Source organism: Chlorella variabilis, assembly GCF_000147415.1.
Source record: "Chlorella variabilis unplaced genomic scaffold CHLNCscaffold_20, whole genome shotgun sequence".
NCBI lineage: Eukaryota > Viridiplantae > Chlorophyta > Trebouxiophyceae > Chlorellales > Chlorellaceae > Chlorella > Chlorella variabilis.
In genome coordinates, this window is record NW_005435068.1 from 435,725 (window position 1) to 458,230 (window position 22,506).

Genomic DNA, 22,506 nt, shown 5'->3' on the forward strand with positions numbered 1-22,506 from the left:
GGCTCAGTAGGTGAACACGATGCCGTCCTGCACCCGGTTCTTCTGGTCCTGCGCCACGCACTCGGCAATCCACATGATGTTGCGGACCTCCTGTTCCCTGCAGGAGGGGCGGGAAGGGGAGGGAGAGGCGAGCCCGGCGGGCAGGGCAGGGGACGACCGATTGAGCGGGCATCAGCAAACCAGTAAAATGAGCCAGGAGGCATGCGGCATGGCGATGTGGCAGCAGGCGCCTGGCCGCCCGCAACCAACCAGCCCAGCTGACATCAAGGCACCCGACGCCCACTCCCCCACCGCGACGCACCTGAGGCGCATGTATGCGTAGAACACCCCATAGTGGAACTGCTGCTCGTATGTGTTCATCAGCTGCCGCACCTCCTCCTCATACAGAATCTTGTCCAGCATCTGCGTCTCGCCCAGGCCCAGCTGCAACAGGGCACAGGAGAGGCGGCGGGGGGGTCAGCAGGAAGGGAAGACGCAGCCGCGGGCTGTGTGTTGGCAAGCAAGGAGGCTGGGCAGGAGGGGACGTGCGCTCCAGGCTGCGCCGAGGCCTCACCCTGCTGAAGATGGCCTGGTAGGGCGGGCACTTCTCCATGGCCGACCGTATCTGGTCAAAGTCCTCGGCCACCGCCAGCTCAGCCTGCACAGCACAGCGCGGCACAGCGCGACCCACACAGTGAGTGAAAAGAGTCGGCACACCCCGAGCGCGCAGCAGCAAGCGGGCGGCTGCCGCCAACCCCCGCGCAGCAGGTGCAGGCACGGCGGCGCCCCAGGCGCAAGCAGCCCGCCCAGGGAAGCAGCCGCCCAGCCAGCTGCCGCCCCCAGCTGCACCCAACCCGGCCGCCCAAGCGCGCACCTGGCCGTGCGGGTAGAGCAGGCCAAAGTTGGCGTACAGCTTGCGGCGGTCGTCGCGGGTCAGCTCGGTGCCGATGGAGTTGAGGGTGATGTTGAGGGCGCGGCGGTCGGCCTGCACGCGCGGCAGGGCGGCAGCAGCCGCCGGCGTGAGAGGCAGGCGGGGCACGTGCGCAGGGCAGGCTGCAGCTTTCGCGGGTGGCTCCCCACAAATGTGGCTGCCCCCCCCCAGGCTTGCCCATCCACGCGCCCGCACGCCATTGCGGGAGCCTCCCAGCCAGCCGGCCACCACCCCCAGCCGCGCCTGCCACCCTCAGCCACCCCCCCAGCCATGCCCACCTCGAAGGACAGCATCTCCCCCATCACCTCCCCCGTGGTGCCGCCAATGCGGTGCACAAAGGAGGCAAAGTCGTCGAGGTACGCCTTGTACAGCGTGTTGCGCATCACCTGCGGGTGGGGGCAGCGCATGCGGGTGTGGAGGGTGGGGGTGGACGGCGGCGTGAGCGGCACGAAGGCGCGTCAACAGCCGCAAGCAGCAGCCAGCCCCAAGCTGCCTCCCACCGCCGCACACACCATGCAAGACCCCTGCTCGCACCCACGGGCAGCCCTGCTGGGAGCTGTGCCCCTTCACCGCCACCACCGCTGGCCCCACCTCTCTCGCCCCCTGCCCACCCCACACCTCCCAACCCACACCTCACACGCTCACACGCCCCTGACCGCAGGCCTGCGGGCCGCCCACCTCGATGTTCATTTCGTCCAGGTCTTCGTGGGTAAGGTTGTCGGAGAAGTAGGGGGCCAAGGGGGTGTCCACCAGCACCAGGCGGTACAGGTCGCGCATGTTCTGCGCCACCGCCAGGCTGGCAATGGCGTCAAACATGCCCAGCGGGTTGCACTTCTCCAGCAGCTCCTGTTGGGGCAGGGGAGCAGGGGAGGGCGGGCGGGGAGGGCGGGGGTGAGGGGGTGGAGCGAAGGGAGGGGTGGCAGGTGATGGCAGCCACGAGGGGCAGCACCGGCTGCCTTCCCAGCAGCAGCCCAGGGCTGCCCCGCTGCCTGCCCGCCAATCCAGCCGATTGCCCAGCCCGGCCCTCGGCCAGCCAGCCAGCCAGCCAGCCGTGGATGGCAACCCCTGTTGGGCGCACACCCCCTCTCGAGCCACCCGCTGCCCACCTGCACGTCCCGCTCATGCAGCGTGCCGGTGACTATCAGCACCACATTGTCAATCATGTGGCCGTAGGTGCAGTAGTCCAGGAACCGACCCATGGGCTCCCCCGCCTGCAGGCACAGGCACATGTGCAGGCAGGAGCACGCACAGTCGGTGCATGCTGCAGCAGCAGAGAGGGCATCCCTACGCTCAGCCGCAGTCACCCTAGGGTGTGCTGCCCTGCACGGGACCCAGCTGCCGCCCCCATATGTCCTCACGCACGTTCTCCCGCAGGTACCGCCAGTCCGCCACCAGCTTGCGGGTGCAGCAGTCCACCAGCGTGGTGGTGTGCATGGGGGAGGCCTCGTTGGCCAGGAAGGGGCCGTAGTCGGTGCCCGTCTGTGGCGGGCAGAAAACCGCACGGCGGGGAGGGCGGCACGCGGTGAGCGGAGCGGCAAGGAAGGCCTTCAACACGCAGCGGGCAAGCACCCAGGCACAGACCAGTCGCAGCGCTGCAGCCTGCTGGGGGCCAAGCAACAAGACAGGCATGGCCCTGCTGTGCGGGCGCCCAACTGCAGCACGCTTTGCTGCCGCCGCCGTGCGACGCACCAGGTAGAGCTTTATATCCTCCAGCGTCTCGCACTGGCACAGGTTGTTATAATCTGATGTGGTCAACAGCCCCAGCTTGTAGCCCCGCACTACTGCCTCTGCGCGGCGGAACAGGAAGATTGCACGCTGGCTCAGCAGGCGCGCAGCAGGCGGCCGGCCAGGTCGGCCTGGTGCGTGGCGAAGCGCCAAACTGGGGCCTCACCTAGGAAGCCATCCTTCACATTGAAGAGGCACATCTCCGATGTGTCCTCGCCGAACGCTGCAGGGAGCAGCACAAGGAGCAGCAGCGCGGGAAGTGAGGAGGAGTGGCAAGGTTGCAAGGGTTGTGGGTAGGGCGGCGCCGGGAGGCGGGCGGTGGGGAGGCGCAGCTGGGTGTCCTGCGCCTGCAAGACGCTCCCACCGCCGCCCCTGCTGCTGTCCTTGACTGCCCCGGCAGCCTGACGCGAGGGAGGGCCCAGGGGCTCGGGCAGCAGGGCTTTGGGTGCGCAAACGCGGCGGTGCGGTGCGCGGCCCAGAACACTCACACATGGCGCCGGCTTGGAGTCACGGGGACAGGCGGGGACTCCGCAGGGCTGGGGGTTTCCTTGCCGGCGATCGCAGGGGCAGGGTGGGAAGACCAGGCAGGCAGCGGCTGGTGGGCTGTGAGGAAGGTGCAAGGAGCAGGGTTCTGCCGCGATCGTGGAAGTTGAGCAAAAGTGAGACAGGTCACTCCAGCTGGACGAATTCCCTCCGCGTCTTGGAAGCGCTCTCGCCTCAATTTTTCAGCATTACTCAATTGTGTCGTGGGTTTCAGTGCACCCCTCCGCATTGACGCCCGTCTTCCGCCCACCCTGCGTTACAACGTTTGACGGAGCAGCAGCACGCCCGGAGGACCATGAGGGACACGCTGGCGCTCAGCGCCAACCGGCTGCGCGTTCAGGCAAGCCAATTGACGCCAGCTGACCCCCGCCAGACAGCGCCGGGGACTGGCGCCGCCGAGCGGCGGCGCCTCAAGGCACGGAACACGGCAGCCTTCTGCCAGCTGCAGACCCTGCAACCCCTGCTTGCACACAGGCCATTCTCGTGTCCAGCATCTCGCTGTTGGCGGCCTCTGCCCTGCCCATCGTCTCGTACATCTATGTCTACCGCCATGCAACGGCCGCGCTGGGGCCCTTTGCATGGACGCACTGGGCCGTCTGTGGCGTAGCCTGCTCGCTGGGCATTGTGGCGCACAGCATGAGCAATAGAGGTGTGGGGGATTGAAAGTGGGGGCGACCGGCCTGTTGCTAGGCTTTCTGAACCGAGTCTAACCCTGGCTGTTGACGTGCCTGCCTGCAGTGCTGCTGGCGCTGCACGCCGCCCTGTGCTGCATGCTGGGCGCAGCGTTGGGTGGCTTTGACACCGCCTTCTGGTACCAGCTCACCAATCGGTGAGCTGCTTCTTTCATCCAACTTCGCAACCTGCGCTCGGCACTGTTGCCGCTGTTTGTCGGCCGCAATGCCGGATCAGCTCATGGGCACGTGACAAAAACTGCCATGCACTGTGGTGTCGCCTGCCGCCTGCCTCCTGTTCCTTGCAGGTGCCAGACACTGCAGGCGGTGTTCCAAGGCTGCCAGCAGTGCACCTGCGCCGCCACCAACACCTGCGCCGCTGCCAACTTCCAGACAGACGCAAACTGCCAGAGGTCAGGCATGCAAGCTGCACTAACCGCGCCGGTTTTGTGGGTGTGCATCACAATGTGTGCCACTGCATGGAACTCCTGTGTGCAGCTGCACAGCCTACCCGACGGAGGCGTGCGATCCAGCCCTGCAGGAGGCGCAGAAGCTTGTGATCGCATTCACGGTGTGTGGGGTGTCGAGCGGCTGGCATGGCGGTGATGATGAGCATGTCTGTTTGGCTGCATGGCAGCAACTGGCGGCATGAGCTGCTGCGCCGCTGCAGGGCCTGTCCGCAGTCGTCTTCCTCGCGCTTCCCACCTTTTACAGCCTGCTGGTGCTGGCCCGCCTGGAGGCCAGCGCCGCCGTGACAGGTGCGCAGCCTGAACTGAAAGGACATCGCGCCATGCACACGCCAGCTTGCGGCTGCTGCTCCAGCTGTGGTTCGGTCCCGTTACCTGTGAGCCGCAATGTGCCGCTGCAGCCGCCAGGCGGCAGATGGTGAGCTTTGCCGTTGACTCACAGACCACGATGGTCGAATCCAACGAGAAGCCCAGCGTGACCCCAGCCATGCTGGCTGCCTGGGTGTCGTTCCTGCTGGGCACCGCAGACCCAGACAGTGTGGCCATCGCCGACAGGGTGCGCCTTGCAGCATGTCATCCCCGACGCAGAAGCCTGTGCATGGAGCACAGCAGAATGCTGCTGTGGGTTGTGCTTCAGTGCCTGTCCAGCCACTCACACATTTGCTCCAGCCTGCTCGCCCGCTTGCAGTGCCGCTCTGTGCTGTCGGCACGTGGCTTTGAGCTTGACATCAAGCCGACAAGTTCCAAAAGGAAGGAAAAGGGCAAGGGCAAGGGGCGGCCTGGCAAGCGCGCCGGTGGCAGCAAGGAGGTCAGTGCAATTGCCCTCCAAGCTAGTGGGCTTCCTTCCAGATATGGCAGTTAGCAACTGCTGCAGTTACTGACCTCCCGCTTTCACCCTCCCTCGGCTGCTGCACAGCTGGTTGCTGACTCGAGCAGCGCAGGCATGGCACAGGAGGCGGAGGCGTATGAGGCGGCCGAGTCTGGTGCTGGCGGCAGCAGCTCCAGGCCGGCAAGGAGCGCGCAGGTGGGGGCTGTTGGCCGGGATGTTGTTGAACAACATGAGTGTGGTGTGTGGTATCCAGCGTGTGCGACTTTCTGTTACTGCTGTTGTATGCAGGTGGTAGCTGACCGGCGGGTGCAGTTTGTGGTTAAGTGACCAGAGCCGTAACAGAGTTTGCAGCACCGGAGGCGGTTGGTGTGCTGCAGCTGGAGCCTTTCAAGGCGGATTTGCACTACGGAGCAGGTGCTGGGCAAGACAGAGCAGGCCAGCGGGCAGGTGGGCAGATTTCGTGCATGACCGACAGCGCTGGTGTCGGGCATGCAAGGGTGGAACAATGGCATACCAACGGCTAACTTATCGCATATTACATACATGTTTTCTTGGGGGGTGACTGACATTGACAACAGACCACGTAGCTCCCCTTGGAGCGTTGGGCAGCACTGGGTGCCGGAACGCGGCTGTGCTGCCATGGCGTTTGACTGGATTGCCAGAGGCTGGAATTCTGTGCCCTTATGTGTAATGGAGTCAAGCATCAGATTCATGAGGAGTGCGTAGCATTGATGGTTGGAGGTGCCGCATCGCTGGCGCCGCCCCGCTGGCCAGTACCAAAACGCTGAACCATTCACCACCCATTCAAACCTCTCGTTTCACCGTTTGTGGGTGGCGCGGTCGTTCCTGAAGCCTGCCTGACAGAATGGGTGCGCAGTCGAAGCAGCGGCGAACGCTGGGCTACCGCCTGGCCAACAGCGTGGTGCACTCGTTCACCAAGCTGATCCGTCTGATTGATGGAAGCGGAAGGAAACTTTACGGCTGGTAATTCACTGCTCAGTTGTGGCGTTGGTGCATCTGTGCGGCCTGCGGAGTCTCCTGCGCACGCGGAGCGGCAGCCAACTCCACCTAGCCGGCATGTGGTGCTCGGGAGGCGGCCTGCAAGCGCCGCTGGAGGCTGCCGACCTGTTCACTTCTCCTCCGCCGGCAGCCGCCGCTCTGGGTGCGCCGTGTGCCCCCACGGTAACCCTCGCACGGTTTGGCTTGCCCACCCTGCACCTGCAGGGACCCGTACCTAATGGGCCACTGGGAGCCGGTGCACACCGAGGTGCATGCCCAGGACCTGGAGGTGGTGGAAGGGGAGCTCCCTGCGGACCTGGCCGGGGCGTTTGTGCGGACGGGGCCCAACCCGAAGCTGACGCCCGAGGGCGGCTACCACCTGTTCGACGGAGACGGCATGATCCACGCCGTCAGGATTGGCGGCGGCAAGGCCGCGTACTGCAACCGCTGGGTGCAGACCGCGCGGCTGGCGCAGGAGGAGAAGGCGGGCTGGCCCGTGGCGGTGAAGAGTGAGTGCCCTGCTCTGCGGCGGCCAGGAAGCAGACGTGCCAGGCCGCCCCCCTGCCTCCTTGCTGCCGCCGCCAAGCCGACAGGTGCATGCCTGTCCCCGTGTTGCGGCGCAGTCGGCGACTACCGCGGCCTCGTCTCTCTGGCCTACATGCTGGCAAGCAAGCTGGCCAGGGTGCTTGGTGTGCTGTCCAGCAAGGTACGGCTGTGGCTTGGGCTGCCACTAACAGCGGGGTCAGCAGGATCGCCACCGCCCCGCTCTTGAGCCACTGCCGCAGCATGTCCCCCAGCGCGCCCGCCAGCTGCAAACCGGCCGGCTTCTTCTGGTGGTGCCGTGCGCCGAGCAGGAGGGGCTGGGCACCGCCAACACGGCGCTGGCCTACCATGCGGGGCGGGTGCTGGCGCTGCACGAGGGCGACCTGCCGTACGGCCTGAGGATTGCGTGCAATGGCCTGGTGGAGACTGTGGAGCGTGCCACTTACGAGTGAGGGTGGGGGTGGGTGGGGCGGGGCGCAGCACCGCCGACAGAGCGCCTCATTTCGCTCCCCTCCTGCGGATGCTTGCCCACGCTGCCTGCACGGACTGCTCGCATGTGCCGGCTGGTAGCGCCGATGCCCGCACCTGAAGCCAACAGCCCCGTGCGTGCTGCCTGCCTGCTTGCCTGCCCCTGTGCAGCGGCAAGATCACCCACCCCTTCACAGCGCACCCCAAGGTGGATGCACAGACGGGGGAGCTCTTCTACTTTGGGTACAGCATCGAGCAGAAGCCGCACTGTGAGCGTCCCTGCGGCAGCTCCTTTGCGCCTCGCTTTGCCGTGGCTGGTGGACACGCGCCTGTGCAGCGGCGCGGCCGTGCAGTAGACCACTGTGTGCGGCCTTGACCCCTCGCTGCACCCGCCTCCCCCCCCCTGCAGGCTGGTACGGTTGGCTGGATGCGTCGGGCCGCGTGGTGCGCGACTTTCCAGTGCCGCTGGGGGAGCCCATCATGATGCACGACATGGCCCTCACCCAGAACCACGTGCTGCTGCTCGACGTGCCGCTGGTGTTCGACCCCAAGGTGGGTGATGCTCATGGCTGGGGAAACTGCTGCCGTGCTGCTGGGTGTAGGGAGCTCGGGTGGTGTCAGCAGTGGGAGCGGTGCTGGGCTTGAATGCTTGTCTGCCTGCCTTCCTGCGAGGCTGCTGACCGGCGGCGCTGGGGCTGGCTGCCTGCGGCTGTGGCGCTGCCCGCAGGTGATGGTGCAGAAGGGCCAGCTGCCGTTTGAGTTCAAGGACCGCCCCGCCCGCATCGGCGTGCTGCCGCGCTACGCCAAGTCTGCGGATGAGATCCGCTGGTTCTCCACGGGTGAGGGCTGCGTGTGATTTGTGTGTGTGTGTGTTTGTGTGTGTTGGGGGGGCGGGGGGGGGTGGACTGATCAGGGGCGGGCGGGCTAGGAAGCGAGAGCTTGTGAAGCTCTGGCCCTGGAGGCTAGCAGGTGTGGGAGGAGGTCACCCACGCGTTGTCTCGTCGTACGTGATGTGCGTGCAGAGCGGTTCATGTGCTTCCACACTGCGGCGGCCTGGGAGGAGGGCTCCACGATCCGCCTCTACCTCTGCACCATGAAGTCGTTCAGGTGGGCTCTGGGCTGGCACCCGCCTTCTCTTCTTGCACAATGCCTGGCTGGCGCACGAGCTGCCACATGCGTTGCGCCTGGCCCAAAATGCCTTGTTCCGCGTGCGAGCAGCTCCACCCTCTGCCTACCCATGCTGTTGCCGCCCATCGCCCGCTTCTGCCCCTGGCAGCCTGGACAACTTCACTGCCAGCGAGGATGCCGAGCCGCACCTGTCAGAGGTGGTACTGGACCTGGAGGCGGGCACCACCACCTACCGCCGCCTGCCGGGCGCCCGCCCCGGCGACTTCCCCGTCATCCCCGCCCAGCTCACAGGTGGGCTGCGGTTTAATGTAATCAGAGTGAGAGTGCGCGTCAGAGGCGGAATAAAACACGTCTGTCATAAACTCGGGGGCTTGCGTGACCCCTTTGCCCTGCCCACCCGGCCCCACCAAACAGCAGCCGCCAGCCGGCAAGCGGTGTGGTACTGCCACCACCCAACTGCACTGCTTCCCACACTGCCGCGCTGCCGCCGCCGCCTGGTGTGTGGTGCGTGCAGGCCGGCCCGCGCGGTACACGTATGTGGCGACCATGGAGGCCAACGACACGGGGGTGCCCGCCTTCATCGGCATCACCAAGTATGATCTGCAGGCGGGGGCCGGCAGCGCCGTGGCGGGCCAGATCTTGCACGGCGGCTCGCGCCTGGGCGGGGAGGCCTTTTTCGTGCCCAGGCCGGGGTCTGCCGCGGAGGATGGCGGCTACCTGGTCACTATTGTGACGGACGAGCAGAGCCTGCAGAGCGAGCTGGTGGTGTACGATGCGGCCAGCATGTCCAGCCAGCCGGTGGCGCGCGTGCGCATGCCGCAGCGCGTGCCCAGCGGCTTCCACTGCACGTGGGTGCGCCAGGACCAGCTTGCGGCGCAGCTGCCATGATGGGCGGCACGCACAGGCGTGGTGCCGCTGCTGACATCAGCTACCGATACGGAGGTGCTGAAAACTCAAATGCTAGAAACAAATCCTTGGTTGATAACGACCCACAGCCTCATATTTAGTTGCCGCTTCTGCCCCACATTTCATCACCGCTGACTTTATTCTTCCTCCACATTTTGTTGTTTATTGTTGAATGTAGTTGTTCACATGATGATTGCTGCTGGACTGGTTGGGTGCGGGGCCACCGTGTGGCAACTTGCGGCTCAGCACAGTGCAACGCTGCCACATGCATGAGTATTTGGTGCTTCTTTTGGGAGAGATGGTGAAAGTAGCTTTCTGCCCTGGTCAGGTGTGTGCCTGCAGGCAAAACTCATAGCGGTGCAGTGGCGGCGGGGCGCGCTGGCGCCAGCGCAGCCCGCCATTGTAAACCCGTCCTCTCCGGTTGAATCTTTCGACGATCCCCAGGCCCTTTTGCCCACATGCTAGCTGCGCTGCGTCTCCCGCTGCAGCTCCCGCTTCGCAGAATCATCCGTCTCCGGCCGAGAGGACGAGCCATGGCGGGCTCCAGCGAAAACGGCAACGCAGCGGGCCTGGAGTACCCTGAGCCCCTTGTGCTGCAATCGCTGAAGCCCGAGCACAAGAGCACGCTAATTATGCTGCACGGCTTAGGCGAGGAGCCCCCGCCCCGCCGCTTGCAAATTGGACAGGCTGAGCTTTTGTTTGAGGTGGTTTGCGCACGAGTCGCCGGTGCAGGCGCCACATGGTATCTGTCTCCTCGCGCCGCTGGCGGCGCCACTCCTTGAAACCCCCACGCAGCTCTCGTTCTGATGCATTTGGCCCCGGCTGTGCTGCCGCAGGCGACACAGGCATGGGATGGGCAGACATTGGGCCGCTGCTGCAGCCCGACCTGCCCAACACGCAGTTTGTGTTCCCAACCGCCCCCGTGGTGAGCCCCCACGCAGCTTTCCGCAAGCCGCCGCACCACGTCCTCTGTTGCCACCGTTACCAACCTGGGGCCACTCTGCTAGTGGCCGAATTCAGCAGCGGCTTGAGATCCCCACTCTGCTGCATGCAGCGCTCGATCACGCTGAATGACGGCATGCGCATGACAGGTAGGCCTCGCCCGACTGTACCTCGGAACAACGTTTTTTGCTTTTACATGTAAAAAGTATCTATCAGGCCTGCAAAAAGCCTGCCTGCGAATCCCCTTTTTTGTGTTTAGGGTGGTATGACATTGCGGACCTTAATCGTCTTGGTGCCGACCAGGATGCCGAGTCAATGCGGGAAAGCAAACGGTGAGGCGCTGCGGCACAGCAGGCTGGCATTGACGGCACGGCGGCAACTGGGCGGCAGGCAGAATGCAGCGGGTGGCGCCCGAAGAAGGCTGCCTGGCGCGGCAGGGGCTGCGCTGCTGGCTGCGCCGCTGCGCCGCACTTGGCGCTGCTGCTCCTGCCAACACGCCTTCCACATCCCTGCTCCCTGTGCCGCCCGCAGCTACATTGAGCAGCTGGTGCAGCAGCAGGTGGATGCAGGCATCCCCTCCTCCTCCATCGTGATAGGCGGCTTCAGCCAGGGCGGCGCCATGGCCCTCCTCATGCTGCGCTCCAAGGTGTGTGGCGGCCGGGCTGGGGCTGATTCGGGGGCGGGCCTGGCAGCAGGAGACACGCTGCCTGTGCACACGTCCCAGCCAGCCCACGTCCCAGCCAGCCCACGTCTCCAGCCAGGGATCGATCGTCCGACGGTTGTTGGATGCCGCTGCGGGCCGTTGTCTCATACGCCGGCTGCACCATGCACCGCTCGCCCCTCCCAACTGCAGTTCAAGCTAGCAGGCATCATTGGTCTGTCCAGCTACATGCCGCTGCACGAGGAGCTGCCGCTCATCTCGGGTGAGGCGCCGCTTCTGCTGCCACCGCCGCTGCTGTGATGCATTTGCATTGTCTTCCCCGCCGACATTTCGGTGGGGGGGGCCTGGCTGGCTGCTGACTTCCGGTGCGTCATGCACCAACCGCCCTGCAGAGGAGAACCGGGACACCCCAGTGCTGATGTGCCACGGCGACTGTGATCAGGTGGTGCACTTCAAGTATGGCGAGGCCAGGTGCGTTACGCCGGTGCTGTTTTTTTTCTCATGCAGTGCTGAAACAGGGTACGTGGCAACAACTGGTCGCTTTGCGTGATGTAGGCCAGCCAAGCAGCCGAGGTGCCGATTTGCCTCCCCCCAAACGCCCCTTGTCCATGCAGCTACGAGTTGCTCAAGGAGGCGGGCGGGAAAGTGGCTTTTGATGTTTATGAGTTCATGGGTAGGTGGGACGGCCGGCACGGTGTGGATTGTATGGTTGGGTGAACCAGCTAGCTCCTTGCCTCTTGGGTGGGCCAGTCAGAGAAGTGCTATAGCAAGTGGCTGTTTGCCTCGCCGTCGAGTAGGCAGGCACACACCAGGGCCAGCGACAGGGCCTGCACCTGCTCACCTGCTTCTCCTGCAGGCCATGAGGCATGCCCAGAGGAGCTGCAGGCGGTCCGTAACTTCCTGCAAAGCTGCTTTGCTGTCAAGAAGCAGTGAGCGTCGCCAGCAGCATGGCGCCCGTGATCTGGCATCATATCTCTCGTTCATCAGCTGCACTCATATCTCTCGTTTTGTTGCTCCTTTCATGCTGCAATTTTTCACTACATAACCAACTTGTTTTTACTAACAAATCGGCCCGGGTGCTAGCTGTGGGCCGCCGCTGCATCACCGCGACATCACCACAGCACGGCGAATGGCATCCTGCATCGTCTGCATGATCGTTGAGACGTCCACGCACGCCTCCAGCAGTGTCTGCAGCCGTTGCTCCGGCGGCGCGGTGCGGTCGCGCCCCGTCAGTCCCAGCTCTGCCGCCGCCTCGCCCTCAAACAGTCGCACCATCAGCACATCCCCAGACCCCGCCACCGCCTCCACCGTGGCCACCATGTCTGCCACCGACAGCACGGCACCGTCCTTGGCCACCCGCAGCAGCGACATCTACAGCAAGTGGCATGGGCGGTGGTGCATAGAGTTGCCGGCAAGCTTGCATGGATTGCTTGCATGAATTGCTTGCTGTGGAGCTGCATGCATTGATTGCATGCATTGATCAAATTACACTGGGAACGCAGGCGCCTCTTCCACGAACAGCCTAAACCCACTTACCGAGAAGCCATCAGGCAGCACATCAGTCTTCAGCGGTAGAGCCAGCGGGAGGTTCCTCCCATTTGTAGTGAGCGTTGATGCCCACTGATACAGCTGCAGCAAGACAGAACAGTGATACATCAGCCTGCAAGTTTGCCGTGGATGGGAGTCGCGGCCACCTGGGTGCTGCCTGGCACCAGTGAATGTTCTGATAGCCCAAGCTGGCGGTTGCATGGGTAGTCTGCCAAGGCAAGCACGTGCCTGCTGGACAAAGGCCGCCCGATTGACGTCTGCAGGCAGGCGGGCGGTGGCGAGCTGGATAGAGTCGCGGGCGGCTGTCCCGCCCGCCGCCACCACTATGCTGCTTTGCCGCCTGGCCTGCTGCCCGCCTATGGCCGGAGGCTTGCGGATCCTCATCCGCACGTCTGATCGCATAGGCGGCTTGCAAGCGGCGCCGCGGGAGTGCGTATGTGGTTTCCCAATTACAGGGCAGCACGTCAAGGCCAAGTGCGCTGCCATTTTGTAGCCGATCGCCGGCAGCTCAATACAGTTTGTTTTGTGGACGACCCTTGAGTGAGACCAAGTGTTGCTTCTGCATGCTGCGCCCACCACAGCACGCCGCCTTTTTGCCGCCTCTTGAGAGAATTTTTCGCCTCATTAAAGAGCAGTGTTACTGACGGCAGAGCGGGTTGATCCATGCATTTCTGGGTTCGGGGTGTGACAATAAAATGCTTGGCTCGCCCGCACCAGTGTCCGACGCATCCGCCAAGCCGTCCTCCACCCAGAGAAGGAACAGGCTGGCAGGGAAAAATGGGGGGCCGGGGCTGCGGCGCTCTATGATACAGCTACTTGGCGGTGGCTCTTGTGATGGGCGGCATGAATGAAAGAAAGATGGCTGAATGCTCGTGCCTCACACCGCCACCGGCTCCTTCTTGACCTCCAGCAGGGCGGCCAGCGAGTCCATGTAGCAGTCGGGGTGGATGCTGTTTTCAGGGCTCAGCAGCTGCTCTTCTGTCGTCACGCCTGCAGGGCAAGATGAGCACACAACAGCATGAGGACCACTCGTTGGCCGCAAACTAGCAAAAAGGCTGTCCCGGCCTCCAGCGATAACAGCAGGCAGGTGGCGTTTGCAGCACGGCATCGCTCACCCGACAGGCACAGCATGGTGGTCAGGCCGCCGTTCTTTCCAAACAGGATGTCGGTGTCCAGCCGGTCGCCCACCATGCATATCTGCACGTCCGACAGCCGGGCAGGCACTGGGTCAGCCCCCAACAACGAGCAGCATCAGCAGAAGGGACCCCGGGTGCATGCGGGACCATATAGAAATAATAACGCGCATAGAAACACGCATAGAAACGCGCGCACCTGTTCGCGCCGCAGGCCAAACTTGTCGGCAATGTTTGCCAGCATGAACTCTGCGGGCTTGCCAACCACGGTCGGCTCACGCTTGGTGGAGCCTGCAGGCAGCAGAGGATGGGTGGGCTGGGGGGCATGCTTGGGGTAGGTGGGTGGGGTGCCGGCCACCGGTGTGGCTGAAGCGCGGAGTCATCCAGCATGTGAGAAGACACGGGGCTGCCAGGGCCGCGCAGCTCACCACGGATGGCGCCCACCATGCTGCCATTGCCCGCCCATTCCTGCGCGTCGGTCAGGTGCGTCACCGCGTCTGCAGGCAGACGGCAGGGGTGGGAGATGCGCGGGGATGAGCTGCATCGCCAATGCCAGGCCGCGAATCGACAAGCCTCCCTCGCAATGACCATACTGCGTGCGCTGCCCCGCCTGTCACAGCCGTCCAACCTGCTGCAGCCCCCGCCACAGCCGCGCACCCGTGTTGGTGGCAATGAACATGCAGCCGGGGTTCTCCCGGATGCACAGCGTGGCCATCTGTATCTTGTAGTAGTTGATGTTGCGGTCAAAGCCCACAACCACAGCGCCCACGTCGTGGTCATGCTCCAGCAGCATGCCTGGTGTCAGCTCCACGCGCTTGTCGGCGTCGGCGGGGCCGCCCAGGTGGCTGATGCCCTTCAGGTCCAGCTCCTCCTGCAGGTGGAGGGAGGGCAGGTGTCGCAGGCACCAGCAGGAGGTGGTGGGAAGAGAAACGAGGAAGCAGGAGGCCGGGGATACCAGACTTGCGTTGCACCATTCAGCCAGCAGCAGCAGCAGCTCAACCTGCCCCGCAGCACACCACTGTTGCCTGCGGCACAGGTGGCCTCACCTGGATGCCCACCTCCCCCACCACGTACACCTTCTTGTCCTTGGGGAACTGGATGCTCTCCAGGTACGCGGCGGCAGCATAGGAGGAGGAGTAGATCTCCTCCTGCACGCACCAAACAGGCAGGCGCAAGCCGCAGCGGTCAGCAGCAGCGGTGCAGCAAACCAAACGCAGCAGCACAGTGCAGCGCAGCACCACAACACCCTGAAGCAGCAGGCATTGCAGGCATAGCAAGCGCACAGCAAAACAAGAGGCAGCGCACCGCAGCCACGTTCAGGCCCAGGCTGGTGAATTTGTTGAGATATCCGGCGCGGCTCTTGGTGGAGTTGTTGGTCACAAACACCAGCTGCTTGCCCTGCACACCAGCGGCCGCGGGTGGATGCACGAGTTGAGCGCAACCGGCTAGGCACAAACGCCATGCACGATGCAAGTATGCCCCGTGCTGCGGTCTAACAAGCTCATACCAACCAAGCGCAATGCATTGCAGCATCCCTCATTGCCAAGCAGCAGCGGCGGCGCCACTCGCCATGCCGCGCAGCATGTCCAGCGTCTCGGGCACGCCGTCGATCACGCTGTCGCCACGCCAGATCACGCCATCGCAGTCGAAGATGAAGCAGTCCACTTTGTCCAGGATGGCCTTCTTGCCCTCCGCCGTCGCGCGCTGGGCTGCAGAGGGTGACAGCAGCAGCAGTGAGCGGGCAGCGGCAGCGCCGCCGGCGCCGGAGCCCAGTCTACCACTGCCAGCACGCTGGCTAGGCCCGGCCAAGCTTGTGACTTTCGGGCAGCAGCAAGGGAGAGGTGACAGGCGACGGCGGGACCCACGTTTCGTCGACGCCCCGTTGCCTGCTGCCTGGGCTGCCACACTCATTCTGAGCTGCCTACTCGCCGCTGCCCCCGCTTCCCGAGCCGGTGCTGGATTCCAAGCTGCCGGGCGGGTCACGCCACAATACTGCTGCCGGGCGGGTGCTGTTGAGGCTCTGCTGCTCACGAGCGAGCCGCTTGCCCTGGTCACTGCGCAGTTGACCATGGACGCGCGATCGGTGAGGCCCGGGATCCAATGCAGCAGCAAAGTTTGAGAAATGGGCACCAGCAAGCCGCTGCTAATGAGTGGCCGAGCCGCGCAGTACAAGCGGCAGAACGACGGCTCCTGCGCACCTGCGCTCTGACTCAGTTGCTGCTTGCGCAATTGTTTCAATTTGCCTGCTAGTTCCCCCCGCCCTCATAGCTCCAAGCTTCTGGCTCAGACACAAACGCCAAGCTTTTTTTTCTGGTGTTTTATTCGCCCCTGACCAACTGCCTGGATCACGTAGCGCCGGCCAGCGGCCACGATGGCGGAGGAGGAGAACACTGTGCGGGAGCCTCTCGACCTGATCAGGCTCTCGCTTGACGAGAAAGTGTATGTGAAGCTCAAGGGGGAGCGGGAGCTGCGCGGCAAGTTGCACGTAAGGCCAGGCCTCGACCGCCGCCACCACCTGCCTGCTTGCTAGAGACCCACCGCCCACTACCTTGTGCCAACGGCGTGCCTATGCAGGCATACGACCAGCACTTGAATATGATCCTTGGGGATGTAGAGGAGACGGTGACGTCGGTGGAAATTGACGAGGAGACGTTTGAGGAGATCATCAAGGCAAGCGAGGGCGACAGCAGTGTTTTGTTTCGTAGCCTACTAGATCGCCCTGTCGGATAGCCAACCCCGGCGTGGGACAGCCAATTCGGTGTGAGGCAGCACAGACGGCGGGCAGCTGAGCAGCGGCATGTGCGGGGGCCGCCTACCTCGTGATCATGCCTCCTTTGCCTCCTCTGCGCTTTCGTGCTGCAGACCAACAAGCGGATGGTCCCCTACCTCTTCGTGCGCGGTGATGGCGTAATCCTTGTCTCGCCACCACTGCGGTCATGACGGCCTAACTAACTTAATGCTTGATTTTCCTCTAGTTTCTGTTTCCCTGCCACTCATCCACCACCCTGGCCCTGCTGTCGGCTGCCTCTGCACCTTTGCAGCCCTTTTCCCACTGCATTCTGAGCGCTGGCTTCCATCCGCTGTGTAAATGGACACAAACTCAGCAAGCATAGTGCGCATGTGGGGGTATCAGTCTTGTGCCACCCATGCTGGACCACCGAAAGGGCCTGGGCGCTGCTTGCTGCCAAACGATGCAAGTTTGTTCAGAACCCTTCCAAGAAACATTACTAACTTACACAGTGTTGCAGTGCATCAAAATGTGTGTGAATCAGGAAAGACATGGGAGAGGTGGCACAGGGTGTTCAATGAAGACAAGACAGACTGTAAGTCTGTCTGTATGGAGAAGGCGATCCTGCTGTGCTGGCTGTGCGGACCGTCAAAGCTCGCTCACGTGCTTGCCCGCAATGAACTCAATCACCTGCGGGACGACGTGCTGCAGCGCATCTGCCGCCTTGTGCAGGTTCTCCAAGAACTCCTCCTGCAAGGGTGGGGTTGGGCAAACGGAGGGGTACACCCAAGGCCTGGCAGCAGGATGACAGGTGTGTCTGCCACGCTCCTGAAAGGCGCACTGCACGGTGCGCTGCCCATGCTCACATGCGCCGGCCGTTCGCCGTCCACGATGTCGGTCACGCTCTTGATGCAGAACACAGGGCAGCCAAAGAGGTCGGCGCTCCAGGCCACCGCCGCAGCCTCCATCTCCTGCAGTGCAGCCCCCGGCTGTGTCAACGGCATGGCAGCTGGCAAAATGCAACGCTGGCGCCGACAGCACAACTTTCTTCCTGCCCATTCAGCCCACCGCCCGCCCAGCCTGCTACACATGTGGGCTCGTGGCCTGCCCTGCTCGCAGCCCCACCTTGACCGCCGCCTCGTGCTGCACCATGCGCGCCATGTCCTCCGCTGTGTAGTCCAGGGAGTTGCCGCTGGTCACCACGCCTGCGGGCAGCAGGGAGGCAGCAGCCCCAGGTGGGCAAACCAAGACTTGGACAGATGGGGAGCCAGTTCAGGGGGCAGGCAGAAGGGGAATGGGACAGAAAGTCCACTGACGGTGCAGCAATGGTTGCACGCCCCGCGTACCTGACTTGAGGTTGAGCGCCTTTTGGAGGTGCGGGGTGGGGACGGCGTCAAAGGCGCCGACGCCATACTTTTCAAAGCCCTGCCAGGGAAGACGGAGGGCGTGGCATGCTAAGTGCAGGCAGTATTCAGTGGGTGACGCATGCAGAGGAGTGCCCATACCGGGATGGGGATGCGGCGGTCGTGGTTGACCATGCCTGTGCTGACAAAGACGTCGGCGATGGCGGCGCTCCGCGACCGAAACCCGCCAGCCGTGCCTGCACTGAGCCACCAGCCCAAGCACAGTGAGCTGCAGAATGGTGGAGGCAGTGCACAAGCCCACAGGGGATCCAGCGGCTTCGATGAAAGCGCGGCTATGGCAAGCAGGAAGGCAGCAGCCGCGACCGCGGCTGCTGGCGGCGTGCCTGCGCTGATGACGATGTCTGGCTTGAAGGCCTGGATGGCGAGGTAGGTGGTCAGCGCCGCCGGCACCGTGCCCACATTGTCCACGCCGGTGGCCTTGCACTTGCCTGCATCAGGTGGGCATGTACGCCAGGCAGCAACTCATGGAACGAGGCCTTCTCCGCCGACGACGCACATCATGTGATAGATAGAATCCCCACGACGCTGCTGGGCGCAACGCCTGTTTGTCAGCCAGTTGGCCAGTTTGGCGCAAGGGCAGTTGACGCAACATGGTGCGACACTCACCAAAGCAGACCACGTGAACCTGGGCACCGCCGTGCTCCCCCGAAAAACTGTGGCAGGGCGCTGGCGGCGGGACCACCGGCGGATCATCTGGCTGCAGCCCCAGCGCCTTCACCATGGGCATTGCCTCCGCCTCCATCGCTGCAGGCAGGGTATAGCGCACGCATGCAAAGATTGGGCAAGCAGGGGCGGGCGGCAGGAAGGCAGCGGGAGGGAACACTGTACCCCTGCTTGCATCGTCGCCTGCCACACCGAGCCGTTCACTCCTCCTGCAGCCTGTCTCACCCACAAGCAGCAAAATGGTGGAGATTGTGCTATCCCCGTGTGACTGCAGGTACTGCTCCTGCCGCGCCTCTGCTGCGTTGTCTGTAGCAGCACGGGGAGGTACAGATCAACCAACAGCATCCTTGCAAGAGCAGTGGGTGCCCCCACTCGCACATGCCTGTGCTGTAAGTCGTCACGACGTCTGCTTCGAGGCTGTCACGCTTCTTGCTAGCCTCTGCCATGGTCTCGAAGCAAGGAAAGCAATGCAGGGAGCGATGCAGAAGCTTGCTACGTGCACTTTCACAACGATGAGAGCCGCGGAGTGAAGGTTTCCTTGCAGTGTCTATTGTTGTGATTGAAGGGAGGGAGATGAGCGCGGCTGCATTCACGGTTTTTCATGGGGCGGCGACGTGGCGGCGACGTGGCGGGGCGGGCGGGCGCACCGGGTCTGTATGTGCTCCCTAGGAAGTCATATCTGCACAAAACATGCAGTGACATGTTTACAGCTCAAGGAGGCAGGGTCAGCAAGGGGAGTGTCGGCAGAACGACGGGGCAACAGCCTGGGGCAAGCGGGGACAGGTGGCGCAAATGTGCGTGGCAGCACGGACGACGGGCAAAGCAGTGTGTAATAAAACAACCGAAAGAAGTGGTATCGCTGCAGTCACGGGCAAGGGTGGGGGGAGCCAGATACCGGCATGATTTGCAATGCCGAGCGTGGAAGCAACAGGGCCCGCCCCAAGGCGCTCCTCTCTCGATGGCTCCCTAAACGTCGGCGGCCGCCATGACGGCAGCATCTGCGGAGGAGCGAGGCAGAAGCATCAGCAGCAGCCTGCACTCCCGCTACCGGCCACCAGGGAGTGCCCCCCTCAGCAGCAAGCCACGCCCACCTGGCTCACGCAGAGTGTCCCGGCCGTCTATGGACGCAAAGTCGCGCTTGCGGCCCAAATGGCCATTCCCGTCGCTGTCCTGCAGGGCGCAGCTCGCGCATACCAGTTCAGTTATGGTGCAGCCCTAGCCAACCTTGCAAAAATGAATGGCAGCAGATGCAGGCCACGGGAGCAGTGCCCCCACCCACCTCCTTTTGCGGCGCCGGCGAGCCTTCTACCAGAGCAGTCCCAGGCTGCTGCGGGGTGGCGCCAGCCGCGCACAGCAGCGTCGCATGCTCCGCCGCCGCCAGTTGTTGCTGAACGTCAAGCTTGACGTTCGACGGCTGCTGTGTACTGCTGGATGATGCTCCCACATTGTCCTGGCGGGATGAGGGGCGCAAGGCGCGCTCTGCTGGAATGGCCAGCAGCTTGGTTGCAGATCCAACTGGCTGCAGGTAGCAAGCAAACAGGAAGGGGGAGGGAGGAAAGGAGCGGTGAATCTCGGGTCAAGTCCAGCCACTGTCATGCGCTTTAACAGCCAGTGATGCGCGGCTTTCAGGCACGCTGTACTTTAATTACCTTGGCCTGCAGCTTGTTCTCGTTGTTCTCGGGCATCCCCAGTTCCGTATCCACCTGCGCTGTCGACGCCTCACGCACAGAAGCGAACAGCTTGGTGCTCTGCAGGGAGTACACAAGTACAATGTGAAACCTCTGATAGCGGGCACACATGCAGCAGCATGCATGTACGGCAGGTGTTTGTGTGGTAAAACTCCCATAATCTACACCCACCTGGAGCTCGATAAAGGTTCGCACTGACAGCGCGGAACCTGCGCCGTTGCTCTGGAACAGGCCGGCGCACCAATTGGCTGCACCGTTCTGGGCAAACAGCGGCACTGCCGACAGCTGGTGCAGTGTGCGGCTGGCTGCCGCTTCTACTTGTGCAACTGCCCCTCCTTGGCCTCCGGCGCCGTAGCAGTGCTCCCAGTATTGCATCAGCAAGGTGCCCATCTCGCGCAGCACGCTGCCATCATCATGCTGCTGATTGGGCTGTCCAGCCACCGGCCGGTAGGGCTGAACAGGGTAAACGCTGTCTCGGTCTGCAGGGGTGGAAGGGTTGCAAAGGTCAGCAGATCCCGTCCACGGATGCCAGCAGAGTACTACATGATGCTTGCACTTTCGGCATCACGGCACCCCAAAACTGACACCGGGCACTGCCTCACATTTATCAGTGTAAACCTCTGGCAAGTCATCGGCGCACCACACAGGCCCTAGGTGCATGTTGAGATCTTGTGCAAAGATGCTGCGCAGGCCAGTGCCGATGCAGGGAGTCTTGTCTGGCACATGATACACTCCATCGGGACGTGCGCTGTTCACCTGCGTAGGCGGCACCATTCAAAGGCATGAGTGATCGACAGCCAGCTGGAAGCAGGCTCCAGCAATGGCAAATGAGCTGCCTGGTTGGCAGCCAACAAAGCCTAGCCTTGCGCTCAAACTCGTGTGGCGCTATGATCTGGCCAGCAGGGTCCAGGATCTGCCAAACAGTCTGCAGTAGCAAGGAGCAGCCTTCAGCGCACAGGATGAGTTTCCAGCATTCAGCAATACCAGGCATCGACCCCCTGCCCACCTGGATGTACAGAGGCCTGCCCAGCGAGAGCACATAGGCGGATAGCTTCCCTCCTTCACGGGTCTCCTGCAGGAGTTTTGGGCATCGTGATATGATGACATAAAGCTAAGTTGTGATGTGTGCCAGTATGATGCAGGAGTATGATGCAGGACATCCAAGCATCAGGGAGCTGGAGCCGCCCTCGTGTCAGGTGCGCACTTGTATGAGCAAGTCGCGCAGGTGGGACCAGCCAGGCCGCTGCCGCACGCGGTAGTTGTGTGCCACGCCCTTCCAGAACCAGGATGCCGCATGCACGCTCTCTGCGGACGGTTCAGCTGGCAGTGGGCAAATCTTGCCGGACACAAACACCCCGGAGGGCTGCTGCGTCAGGCCGACCGTCTGCCAATCCATGGCGTGCCTGCAAACCGGTGGGCGTGAAGTGGGAAGCTGAATAGCAGACCAATCCTATTATTTTAGCAGAAGTAATATTATAGTAAATAGTAAAAAAAAAATCAAAAAGCAGACGCCATGCCCGCCCACCAGTCTGGAGGCGTAGTCAGCAAGTGCTCCGACTCAACCAACGTGCTGTCCAGGTCGAGCACCACGGGTACCTGCCTGGCGGAGATGGTGCGGGCAATGAAGGCAACACCTTCCACCTGCGGTGTTGCAGCAGGGTGTCAGAGGCCAGCAGGTACATCCAGCAGCAGTACAAGCAAAGCTGGGAGCAAACGACTAGGCACGCCTCGCTGCCTTACCCGCGTGGTGAAGACAGCAAAAGCCACGCCATCCTCGCCACATGCCTCACGCGGAACCAGCACTAGATCGAAGTTCGACTCTGAAGTCAGCACCAGCACAGTGCTGCGGGTGCGGCAGTCCTGCGCCAGTTGGGCCAGCGCTCGCGTGCTCTCGGTGACAGCTGCCTCTGGGGAGGCCCCCGTCCCCACCCACGCTGCCGGGCCCCGCCGGCTCAGGAGCTCGCTCAGCACCACGCCCTCAGCCCGAATATCGTGCCTGCATGGCCAGCAGCAGAGTTGCGCGGGCATTCAGGGCGCGTTTCAGGATTTGTGTTTTGGCAGGCGGGCAGGCACCCCCCTAGACGAGCGGCGCCGCCAGCTATCGCGCCGCCGCCGCCGCCATCGCTCGCCTGGGCTTGAGCACGAGCGACGGCCAGCTGTCCCCTAGGTGCCCTTTAATGGCCGACAGCGATTCTTGCGACGCGCACAAGCGGGCGCGGCACTCCGTTGCTGAGTAGTCCGCAACGGAGAGCACCACGGCCTCCTCGCTGAAGCAGGGCGGCTCTGTGGGACAGATTTCCATCGCGTCAGCCATGAATGCGCTCCAGAGCCGAGCCGAGGCTGTATAGCGCACGGGCTGGCCAAAGTCTTTTGCCCCTGAATGGCAAAACGACTGATTGCGGGCTGGTCGATATCCGCGGAAGAGTAGACACAAAACAAATCAATGCGGGACTCGCTGGCGCGGCATCTGCATAGCAGCACATAGCGCACATGTCGGGGCCGACGCTGCGCTGCCACAACCGCGCACGGG

The 22,506-nt window shown here is 63.3% G+C and overlaps 9 protein-coding genes across 9 annotated transcripts; 4 read left to right on the forward strand and 5 right to left on the reverse strand.

The window, feature by feature from the left end:
- Positions 1-3: 3 nt before the first annotated feature.
- CHLNCDRAFT_138366 (hypothetical protein) lies at positions 4-2,835 on the reverse strand (the record flags this gene model as incomplete). Its single annotated transcript, XM_005844911.1, has 10 exons — positions 4-97; positions 302-423; positions 554-637; positions 854-964; positions 1,189-1,296; positions 1,589-1,756; positions 2,017-2,121; positions 2,273-2,389; positions 2,600-2,697; positions 2,802-2,835. The coding sequence occupies 10 exons, from the start codon at positions 2,833-2,835 to the stop codon at positions 4-6; spliced, it is 1,041 nt and encodes a 346-aa protein (XP_005844973.1).
- Positions 2,836-3,473: 638 nt separating this feature from the next.
- CHLNCDRAFT_138367 (hypothetical protein) lies at positions 3,474-5,472 on the forward strand (the record flags this gene model as incomplete). The annotated part of the gene is made up of 10 exons (XM_005844801.1): positions 3,474-3,512; positions 3,653-3,827; positions 3,917-4,007; positions 4,158-4,262; positions 4,348-4,420; positions 4,520-4,607; positions 4,718-4,872; positions 5,005-5,124; positions 5,233-5,340; positions 5,434-5,472. 10 exons carry the CDS (start codon positions 3,474-3,476, stop codon positions 5,470-5,472), a joined length of 993 nt encoding a protein of 330 aa, XP_005844863.1.
- A 538-nt stretch (positions 5,473-6,010) lies between these two features.
- CHLNCDRAFT_138368 (hypothetical protein) lies at positions 6,011-9,171 on the forward strand (the record flags this gene model as incomplete). The annotated part of the gene is made up of 10 exons (XM_005844802.1): positions 6,011-6,129; positions 6,370-6,653; positions 6,768-6,850; positions 6,999-7,135; positions 7,327-7,424; positions 7,565-7,707; positions 7,883-7,994; positions 8,178-8,262; positions 8,432-8,574; positions 8,798-9,171. 10 exons carry the CDS (start codon positions 6,011-6,013, stop codon positions 9,169-9,171), a joined length of 1,578 nt encoding a protein of 525 aa, XP_005844864.1.
- Positions 9,172-9,722: 551 nt separating this feature from the next.
- CHLNCDRAFT_138369 (hypothetical protein) lies at positions 9,723-11,725 on the forward strand (the record flags this gene model as incomplete). The annotated part of the gene is made up of 9 exons (XM_005844803.1): positions 9,723-9,915; positions 10,026-10,114; positions 10,244-10,280; positions 10,391-10,463; positions 10,663-10,777; positions 10,985-11,054; positions 11,185-11,263; positions 11,407-11,465; positions 11,649-11,725. 9 exons carry the CDS (start codon positions 9,723-9,725, stop codon positions 11,723-11,725), a joined length of 792 nt encoding a protein of 263 aa, XP_005844865.1.
- Positions 11,726-11,893: 168 nt separating this feature from the next.
- Positions 11,894-12,724, reverse strand: CHLNCDRAFT_138370 (hypothetical protein; the record flags this gene model as incomplete). The annotated part of the gene is made up of 3 exons (XM_005844912.1): positions 11,894-12,163; positions 12,329-12,421; positions 12,578-12,724. The coding sequence occupies 3 exons, from the start codon at positions 12,722-12,724 to the stop codon at positions 11,894-11,896; spliced, it is 510 nt and encodes a 169-aa protein (XP_005844974.1).
- A 493-nt stretch (positions 12,725-13,217) lies between these two features.
- CHLNCDRAFT_58743 (hypothetical protein) lies at positions 13,218-15,577 on the reverse strand (the record flags this gene model as incomplete). The annotated part of the gene is made up of 9 exons (XM_005844913.1): positions 15,339-15,577; positions 15,043-15,182; positions 14,779-14,871; positions 14,520-14,621; positions 14,131-14,344; positions 13,902-13,970; positions 13,673-13,764; positions 13,456-13,537; positions 13,218-13,330 (listed from the first exon to the last, which is right to left on the reverse strand). The coding sequence occupies exons 1-9, from the start codon at positions 15,541-15,543 to the stop codon at positions 13,218-13,220; spliced, it is 1,110 nt and encodes a 369-aa protein (XP_005844975.1). The 5' UTR covers positions 15,544-15,577.
- A 267-nt stretch (positions 15,578-15,844) lies between these two features.
- Positions 15,845-16,413, forward strand: CHLNCDRAFT_26410 (hypothetical protein; the record flags this gene model as incomplete). Its single annotated transcript, XM_005844804.1, has 3 exons — positions 15,845-15,958; positions 16,048-16,164; positions 16,345-16,413. 3 exons carry the CDS (start codon positions 15,845-15,847, stop codon positions 16,411-16,413), a joined length of 300 nt encoding a protein of 99 aa, XP_005844866.1.
- A 436-nt stretch (positions 16,414-16,849) lies between these two features.
- On the reverse strand, positions 16,850-18,370 carry CHLNCDRAFT_26505 (hypothetical protein; the record flags this gene model as incomplete). Its single annotated transcript, XM_005844914.1, has 8 exons — positions 16,850-16,951; positions 17,068-17,172; positions 17,327-17,406; positions 17,548-17,626; positions 17,707-17,806; positions 17,929-17,936; positions 17,962-18,053; positions 18,232-18,370. Coding segments are annotated over 8 exons (705 nt in total), but the record flags the coding sequence as incomplete, so codon positions are not given.
- An 884-nt stretch (positions 18,371-19,254) lies between these two features.
- Positions 19,255-22,278, reverse strand: CHLNCDRAFT_138374 (expressed protein; the record flags this gene model as incomplete). Its single annotated transcript, XM_005844915.1, has 11 exons — positions 19,255-19,286; positions 19,380-19,458; positions 19,568-19,738; positions 19,938-20,036; positions 20,148-20,455; positions 20,579-20,732; positions 20,983-21,048; positions 21,181-21,379; positions 21,502-21,617; positions 21,717-21,972; positions 22,184-22,278. The coding sequence occupies 11 exons, from the start codon at positions 22,276-22,278 to the stop codon at positions 19,255-19,257; spliced, it is 1,575 nt and encodes a 524-aa protein (XP_005844977.1).
- Positions 22,279-22,506: the final 228 nt, after the last annotated feature.